Source organism: Asparagus officinalis, chromosome 8 (assembly GCF_001876935.1).
Source record: "Asparagus officinalis chromosome 8, Aspof.V1, whole genome shotgun sequence".
In the NCBI taxonomy this organism is placed as follows: domain Eukaryota; kingdom Viridiplantae; phylum Streptophyta; class Magnoliopsida; order Asparagales; family Asparagaceae; genus Asparagus; species Asparagus officinalis.
Window position 1 is genome coordinate 120297875 of NC_033801.1, and position 9383 is coordinate 120307257.

Genomic DNA, 9383 nt, shown 5'->3' on the forward strand with positions numbered 1-9383 from the left:
CAATCTACTCTTTGATTACTATTCTAAGAATATATCAACAACATATATGACCATTGTCATTTATTTCATGTGACTTCTCTACAGTTCACATGTCTGTCTGCATACCGAAAGTGCTCAAACAAATTTGGTTTTTTTTTTTGTTCACATTGTCATTTGTTTATTTATACCTTTTCTTTTGCTCAACAAATTTGATATTTATACCACCTAATAATAAAGAAACCTGGATTCAATTATTTCTCTATATAAGCTAGGTTTACAATTTCCAAATCTTGCAATCTTTTCACGCACGGTCCTTTAGTTTATAAATATGCAACATCTCCATCTCATTTCAATTCGTGACGCGCCAAGCAAATCATAAACCTAAATATCACTGTATCAATAGTGCACCCTTTTTTTTGGGTGGTTGTTGCTGTTCAGTGCATTGATTTTGAAATCTCCTTGTCTTGAACTATTTTAAGTATGTTTTGATGCATCTGAATTTAAAGGATTTGGACTAAATACTTTCTTCTAAATTAAATGATTTAGCACAATGTTTTATTGTAAAGTAGAGGATTTCGCATACTGATTATATTTTTGAGAGACTATACAATAAGGAAAATGATAGGGGCACACCCCAACCACATCCCAAACCACACCCCCTCTCTCATATGCTACAGTACACCGGGCCTCACATTGAATTTTAAAATTTTAAAATCCAATGTGAGGCCCGGTGTACTGTAGCATATGAGAGAGAGAGAGAGAGAGAGGTGTGTGGTTTGGGATATGGTTTGGGATGTGCCCCTAGTGCCACCCATACAATAATCTACATTGGTTTTGGCCCGTTACTAGTGATCTTAGCATTCACCAAATTCTATAGGTAATAAATAAATTAATAAAGAAATAATTATATTTTGTTGTTTCCATTAGGAAGAGTAATTTATAGTAGACAATTATTATGAATTTAGGCTCTCAAATACTTATATATGGTTTTTTTTTCTGAGAGTGGTTCTTATAATTTCATTTCATTCATAAGAAGAAACTAAACCAACTTATGAAAGGACCTTCTACATCAAGTACATATTTTATGCAAGTAGAGCTCATACTTACCCATCTCAATGGAAACATTACAAAGAAATGCATATTACGCATAACTGAAGAACAAGACCTTTGAATCATCTTGACCTGAAAATATTAACTTAGACCTTAACTTATTAAGAGCCCTCTTATTTACAGAGCCAAACATAGAGATAGAGAAGAACTTATGTACATTTTGTTACAGGAAGGAACTGATGGTCATCTTCTCGTCTTAACCATATCGTTGAACGAGTTCTTTTAACATGATCCAAGAAAAGCCTATGCCTGCGAACAGATAAACAAAAAATATTACACCTTGATCTGGAATATTGAAGTGATAACTTTTATATTATGGATGATTAGGAGTAATTGAAGCATTATATAGTTCCAATTAAATCCCAACTTCAATACATCAGTTTGCTTGGATGTTGTTACAATGTAAGAAATGCAACACACGCCCCAATGTAAAATCTAAAATTAGCTCTCACAGTGATGTAAAGTCCTCTAATATTGATATAAAGTCCTGCAGATAGACCCTCCATCGAAAATCATATACGAAGGAGAATGTGACATATGTCCCAATACAAATTTTAAAATTAATGATTGTATTGATACAATATTATCATTGCGGTGATACGGTATTTTGATTGTACTAATATTGTATCATAATGCACTCATTTAACATTGATAGTGGGACGTGTCATGTTCTCCCTTCCTCCTAAATGATTTTTTTATTTTTTTTATTTTTAATGTTGTATCAAATTGAGGTTGTTCCAACAGCAGAAGACAAAATTATATGATGTTACCAATACATTTGCGACTTCTACCACTTTTAAACAAGCACACCCGAGCACATTACTAACCTATCATACTCCAGCTTCTGAGTAACTATACCATTCAATAAAAGCTCTGAACTGAAAATCTCCGCCCCTGAAATGAACAATGTCACAATATAATGGGTAGCACATTTTTACAAATTTGAATTTGGATGAATCAAAGACATTTTACCTTTCTCAAGAAGAGGAATACAAACGGAATAATCTTCGTCACAAGAAAGAACTAAAAGATCATTAGGTATCTTATCATCCTTCATTACGGATCTCCCAATTCTCTCCACTGGCTGCAATTCAAGGCCAATTAAAATCAAGTCTAACTGATATCAAAATCGAATGATTAAGAATAAAGCAAGCGAAAGAGCTATCATTTCTGTGAGAAAGTCAAAGCAATATATTACTGAAGACAGATCACTTGTAAAAAATATATAAATACTTCTTTGAAACAGCATGGAGATGACAATGATCATATGGCACAAGGACCCAGTGTTAATTGCTAACAGGTATCAATAACTATACTAGAGTTGTAAACAAGCAATGAGCAGCTGAGCGATTGTCTCCGCCTCAAACAAGATTAACCAATAACCTGATGACTATTCTATGGGAAAAGAAGCTCAGTACAATACCCAATCTCTCTTACCTTTGTGGGAAAAGAAGCACAGTAAAATACCCAATATCTCTTACTCTTTGTGCAATAAAGGCCTGCATTGAGATCAGATCAGGTTTCCTATATAATATTGTAAACTAACAAGGAAAATGGTATGTGCAGCAAAGTAATCTTCCAATGAGATCCAGCTGACATACAAGATCGTGTGTTTCATCTTTGTTAAAGCAAAGGATGCTCTGGAATTCAGAAATCTAACCAGATTATCTTATATCCAAGGAACATCTTTCTTCAGCACTTCCTTTTTTCATACCAGAAGTGTGAACAGATTAGCTTAGATTAGAGTTTGGTTTGATCATCTAGGTCAATTAGAATTTCACCAAATGTTTTAATTAAAGTAGCAGCTTTCTTTTCTTTTTCTTTTTCTTTTTCTTTTTGTTGAAAACGCATCAGATATGTACTTTGTAACAATTAATACAATGTACTAAAGTCTAAAGCTAAAAAAATTAAAATTCTTAATTTTATGTCTTGTTAGTAAATGCTTTCAGATGTACCAAGTCCAAACTACAGATCGAATTAGCCCTCCCCTTGCAAACTGCAAACTGCCTACAATCCAAATTATCATACTATCATAAACTGAACCAAATATTACTATGAATCTTAACCACAAGTCATGTCCTAAACAACAAATTTGATTTATGTGGATTTGAAATTGATTTTTCAAGTGGATTTTCATATATAAAGGACGAGAACTAAATTGGATTCTCATGTTTTATTCCAAATCCTTGCATGTTTCAATATCCAACTTCTCAAGTTCCAAACCTGTCTCACATTCTGTCTTTTTCTCTCTTTTTATTTTTCTTTTTTCTCCCCAGTCATCCACTTCTCACTGCATTGTTGTCCTATTGTTAACTTCTCTAACTAATAAAAAACATCCCTGCTTAGTCGAACATCCAAAAATCACCATCATGTGTCCCTATTCTGTCAACCTCCAACATCTCATCATCTTCCCTCTTGCCCTTCGCTTGCAAACAAAAGAGTTCTAGGTTTTTCAAATTTCCTTTTGATTATTTTTTATTAGTTCTTCACGGGGTTCTTGATTTCCAGTAGAAATACATTTTCGATTATAATTCCAGTCAAAACTCATTTGAACTAATTCTCTATACATAATTTCAATTTATTATTCCACTTGAGTGTCTAGTCTTACAAAGGTTCATGTGTTTACTGGTAGAAATTTCAAACAAAACTTGACATGCATCTTTGAAAATTGCATATGGTGTATCTTCCACGTATAACATGATCTTCACATCAAGACACAGTTACTGGAACGAAAGTGGACAAAGGAAACAGATGATTCGGATGAATCACATTAATAGTCAATCAAGAAATCCATAATCCATAGAGAGAGTACAATAAATGAGTAGCTATGTTTCACTTCAAACAGAAGACCACCATGAGATCACTCTTAAACTTCAAAACACCAAATACTAAAGAGTTATGTCAACAGACAAACAGATTACCTGGCCATGAGCTGCCTTAACCAAGCTGGAAATGACGTCACTACTTGGTTTTGTGTTTGGTGTAATATACACCCTTCTATCCTACAAAACATACAAATTAATCGGAGACAATAAATCAGTAAACAACAAAAAAGAAGAAAAACATATTCAGAGAGAACAACTATGCTTTAATATGATCAAGGCACTTGGATAGTTTAGATAAAGGTACCTGCAAGAGTGGACTTTGGCGTGCACGAGCTAATGAAAGAGGCATGCTGAACCCAATTTCTCTTTCCTTCTTAGCATCTCTCAAGATGTAATTTTTTACATCAAGAAAACAGCTAGCTTGCCCACAGCTCTCAAGCCACATATGAGTCACCACTGGTTTGCCCATAGCCATTGCTTCTAGCATGTTCCTTGTCCGCACAAAATTATCCGTCACGAAATGTGTAGCATCTGAAATAGAAAATGCAGGGGAAACACCTAACCGCCCCATGATCTACAAATAACATCCCACATCATGTATTGCAAAACAGAGAGATATGAATATAAATTAGGGTTAATTGCATGTAGACCCCTATACAGACCCCCGAGTGAATTTTTCTTGACCCATTTATCTTAAGGAGGTCTATCTGGGAGACAAAAAACCTCCATTCTACAAGGATAAAAGAGTCAAAAAATCTCACTGAGGAGGGGTCTATTGGCAACAATAGAACTACAAAGCATTTATCCGCAATGAGATAGTATAGGGGATCTATCCACAATTAACCCCTATTAAATAAAACAAAAATGGATATGCTAATGACAGTTAACCTTTTTCTGTTGTTTGACAATATCATCATCCAAATGATGGCTAAATAAAACGTGAACATTTGCCATGTCTTTTCTTCTTCTTGTATTAATTATGGAAGTTGGAGATAATTTACTGGCTTCCAGTCTTAGTAGCTCTCTAGCAATTAATGATCTTGTTCTACCTTTGCTGCCTGGTGTCCTTGGATAATCTTGAGCCACACAAACAGGGGACACTGCATCAACATCTTTTGCAGGCTGATGCTTTTTATTCGGCGATTCTTCAGTTTTGGCATCTTCCATATTAGGGTTACATGATGAAGATTTTAATGACCTTGCTCTCACACCAGATACGAACATGGCCTTCACGCCGTCAGAAGCTAAACTATTAATATCAGACACCATGTGACTAGAAGTTGATCTTCTCTTCCTCTTTGCAGTATCAAGTATTTCAGAAATACTTCTCGTATTAGCTGTAATGTTTCTTTGTCGAATCTTGGGTTGTATAATGTCATCAAATGATGATGGCAGCTTGTCATTTATATTTGGATTATCTTGATTGGCCTGCCTCGTTCTCCTCTTTTTTGGGTGGGTTAGGGCACCTTTTATATTACAATCAGCTTCTTTCTCCTTTTCATGCAGATTCTGGATATTGTGTGCCTTGGTGTGGCTCATGAAATTTCTTTCTACTTCAGTATCTTGAACTGAATCGGTATCAGAATGTTTTCTTTTTGTCTTGTGTGATCCACCAGAATTTATGACAATCTCATCCTCTCTTGCAATAAGTCCACGACTTCTTACATTTGTACCTTTTCCATAGGCAGTAGCTATGTCTTCAGTCTTTTCTGATAGTCTAACTTCTTTTGAATGCCTTGTACGATGTGCAACAGCTATAGAATTAACACAGAACTGTCCCTGTGTGACTTCTTTACTTGATGAGGGTTGATCATTTAACATGAGCGAATTTGAACATTTGCGAGCCCCTTTAGAAGTTCCACCTACCTTTTCCAGTTCCTTGTGTCCCTCCAAAGATCCAGAACAATAATTGCTAGGAACTGAAGTCTTAGCATTTAAATTTTGTTCCATCTTCTGTTTCCCTCTCTTTAATTTTGATTTCCCTGTTGAGCACTCCAAATTCTTATTCCCTCTTGAGTTACTCCTAGAGGAAAACTTAGTTGTCTTCTTTGAGTGGGTAGAAAGCATATTTCTTTGCTTAGATCGTGTTGAAACACCTACTGTGTTTGGTGTAGAGAAGGCTGACGTTTTTGAGAATGCAGACTTTGTAGCAGTCCTTTTTGTCGCAACTTCAGCAGCTGATGCATGTGCACCATTCATTTCATTATTTATAGGAGCTCCATATATTAATGTCTCCATAGCTTCAGCTGCCATCTGCGTATCAGGACCAAATTCATGCATACCTTCTTCTCTCCTATCATCATCAGTTACCTCCAGTTGCTGATCCAAAGATTTCGAGTTTGATTTGTCAGTAAGATCCTTGAAAAGATTCTTCTTTGTTCTTGTCTCAGCTACATGCATCTTTTCATTCTTTGAAGAACCATTTCGCATTAGTCTTGAATCTGAACGAGTTAAAGTTGCTTCCTTCTGATGATTTGTGGAGTTTGCGCCTTCACCCACGTTTACAACCTTCTGCAACTTTGGAGGTTGGCTGCGAGATTTTCGTGCACCGTCTATTCTTTCAAAGAAGGAAGCTTTTCTTTTAGTGAAAAACTCACCTCCACCCTCATCTTCTAAACTATCTATCCACTCAAAAGCTTCCTTATTCCCAACTGGACTTCTATTTTCAGTTTTCTTAGCTAAGACTTGAGCTCCTTTTGCGCTTGCTACGGGTGGTGACTTAACTATATCAATACTCTTCCCAATGTCAGCTTCTTGAGACAATCCCAAATTATTAATGACAAGAAACTTATCCACAATACCCAATGCATTAGCTTGAGATAAATCTCCAGGTTCTTGGGATTCAACATAGCTCAATCCAGCAATATTATCAGGGATAAGAGAACCAGGTGAATCCATGAGTCCAGTGGTGTCATTAAGCTTACTTGTGTTTTCTTCCTCAGCAGATGTTGCCTCAGAGAAAAGTTTCTTCACCACTTGATTATTGTTTCTGCTCTTACTTTCATCTCTATAGTAGTCCTGTGTACACTTTTGAGAGTTCTCCATCTCATGATCCCTGACTATTTCACATTTTTTGTTGTCAAAAACAGTATAGTCCACTGTGCTACTTGGCAATGTCAACATGCCATTGATGCTAGTTTGACCACCTGAACCATTATTTTGGTTGTTGTAGTTTTCACTATTATTAAATGAAGAGTTTGATTCAACATCAACTGCCTTAGAGATGTTGCTCCGAGCCGCAGCAAGACCAGAAGCCCTTAATGAAGCCGCACGAACTGATGCAATGCTCCTCACAGATGCTAGATAAGATGCATAGGAATTCATTTTAGCAGTGGGTAAAAAAATGTAACAAATGGCGTCCAAATATGCAAGCTTAGGTCTATAAGATCAATCAAGTTCAACATAAGAGAAAACCAACTTTAAGGGTAGAATTATTTTATTACTGCAATTACCATTATTGGATTTGCAGGAACCTTCACTTAGCAGTGACTTTGAAGAAACACGGTCTCCTGCTAAATAAAATAAGTGCGAGCAAAATATTCACTTAAGTAAACACTTGAAGTGCATGAAAGATCAGATGAAAAATATCAGAGAAGAAAAAATTGCCTACATAATCAACAAAAGAATTGAAATTCGAAATAAGTAGACAATAGAAGCATCTAACATTGAGGTATTTCCCCAAAGTCTGGTTATCACACACCAAAAACAATTCGTTTGTCGGCCTAAACCAAAAATAAGCCAGAGACTGCTCCAAATAACAGAAGTACTAGTCTATGATGAATATATGCCTTCTGAAAGGGGGGTCATGTTGAAAGGCTGGTTTGGGTGTGTAACCACTTACGACACTTTTACATAGCATGTATCAGACACATACTTGACACATTTTAGATATAGCTTGTTTATTTTTAAGACATGTCAAAAGTGAATTCTTTGAATCTACTGCATAATAGAGCCCCTATGAGTATGACTGCATCTCTTCCTCCAAAACATATGGTCTCTCATTCTTGTGATTTCATATAATCAGCATGGTATCCATAACTACAAAGATGTAACGGAGTTCTTAAGTGTACTTGATGCTTTTGCTGCTAGAACAAGAGTGCTTGAATAGGGAAGGTTCGCATAGTCATAAAGCAGATCAGGAATAATGTGAATGACCATCTTGGTCTATTGTATTTGATCCAAAACATCACTAATGTCATAAATTCTTGTTGTTTATAGTATTTTATCGGAGTTCCGGTTCCCACATCAACACTCCAAGCTTTTCCCCTAAATACAAGAATGTAGTTGTGCTTGAAGGAAAAGAAAAAGTAAGCAGCTTTTTCTAGTATATGGAGTACCATAGTTCTCAAGTTACTACCATTAAGTTATGTCTGTCCAAGAAACATGTGAAATTCTTCCTATATCTATTAAAGCATCTAACTCAGTACATGCAAAATCATAGTAAAAGCCTAGATTAGCATTTGTTGCGCGTTGGAAAGAATTTAACGAAAGCTTTGATAATGATATCCAAATTTTAAAATTGCCAAAAAATAGTCCAATATTTTGAAGATGTACGTTACCAGCATTAACTAAATGGAAAAGGGGTGAAATGATATTAATATCCATTAAATTCATCGTTACATATGGGTTTAGGGCTGTTTTGGCTCAGGTTCACTGACAAATTTTAGTTACTCATGTCTTCAGAAAATGAAGATAAAGATAAGTGTTTTTTGATTTCAATAGTGTTAGGGTTACATAGATTCAAGGTGAATTTCTTTTCGGTCAAGAGGTATAAATGTCAAAATATTTCAGTCTATGTGAAGCTATTAAGGTTGAAATGACTAAACTTTGAGATATCTTGTGCCGGGCAAAACTATTTCCTCTTATCAAAGTTCAAATTGATGAAGCCATAGGGTACTAAGTAAAGCTAACCCAAAACACTAAAAATACAATCTTTTAATAATAATAAAAATCAGGGTGGACAAACAAAGAACTAGCCTTTACTGTCATTCCCCTCATCATCAGTCTCCGCATCAGAATCGACTCCATCACTCAAAACCCTAACATCATCACCGTCACCAACAACCTCAGTGTCCTCAAATCCCTCATCACCAACAACCTCAGTATCCTCGATACCCTCATCATTACCAACAACCTGAGTCTCGATCCAATCACCGGCAACAATCTCATCGTCTCCATCACCACCGTCAACAGCCTGCGTCTCCCCGTACAGGATCGAATCCTCCATCGCCCTCTCGGTCTCCACCGCTAGGGTTTCACCGTGATCGGCTTCGACCGTGTCTTCTGAAGAAAATAGGGGGAGAATTGTGAAAATTGAAATTTTTTAGGGTGGAAAAGAGAAACGTTCGGAGTGTGGATATACCTGATGACTGGGAATTGCTATCGTCGTCATCGTCGCCGTCTAAGGGCTGTGTTTCTTGGAGATCGGCCAAGGGGGTCATTTTGGCAAAGGAGAGAAGAGAGAGAAGA

General features: G+C 36.2%; 1 protein-coding gene across 2 annotated transcripts; it reads right to left on the reverse strand.

Moving 5' to 3' along the window:
- Nucleotides 1132–9366, reverse strand: LOC109819704. Of its 2 annotated transcripts, XM_020385530.1 has the most exons (9): nucleotides 9277–9366; nucleotides 8892–9197; nucleotides 7367–7423; nucleotides 4803–7213; nucleotides 4219–4488; nucleotides 4011–4091; nucleotides 2062–2173; nucleotides 1917–1983; nucleotides 1132–1338 (listed from the first exon to the last, which is right to left on the reverse strand). In XM_020385530.1, exons 1-9 carry the CDS (start codon nucleotides 9353–9355, stop codon nucleotides 1239–1241), a joined length of 3483 nt encoding a protein of 1160 aa, XP_020241119.1. In that variant the 5' UTR covers nucleotides 9356–9366; the 3' UTR covers nucleotides 1132–1238. The 2 variants fall into 2 exon arrangements, with proteins under 2 accessions (XP_020241119.1, XP_020241120.1); XM_020385531.1 differs by lacking the exon at nucleotides 7367–7423.

What these genes read in the sequence shown, in the direction of transcription:
- LOC109819704 (XM_020385530.1), bottom strand. Translation starts at nt 9,355, where the DNA reads ATGACCCCCTTGGCCGATCTCCAAGAAACACAGCCCTTAGACGGCGAC. An exon ending in TATTCCTCTTCTTGAGAAAG is followed by an intron (nt 1,984 to 2,061) that starts GTAAAATGTCTT and finishes TGTTCATTTCAG; the next exon opens with GGGCGGAGATTTTCAGTTCA. An exon ending in CAGAAGCTGGAGTATGATAG is followed by an intron (nt 1,339 to 1,916) that starts GTTAGTAATGTG and finishes ATCTGTTCGCAG; the next exon opens with GCATAGGCTTTTCTTGGATC.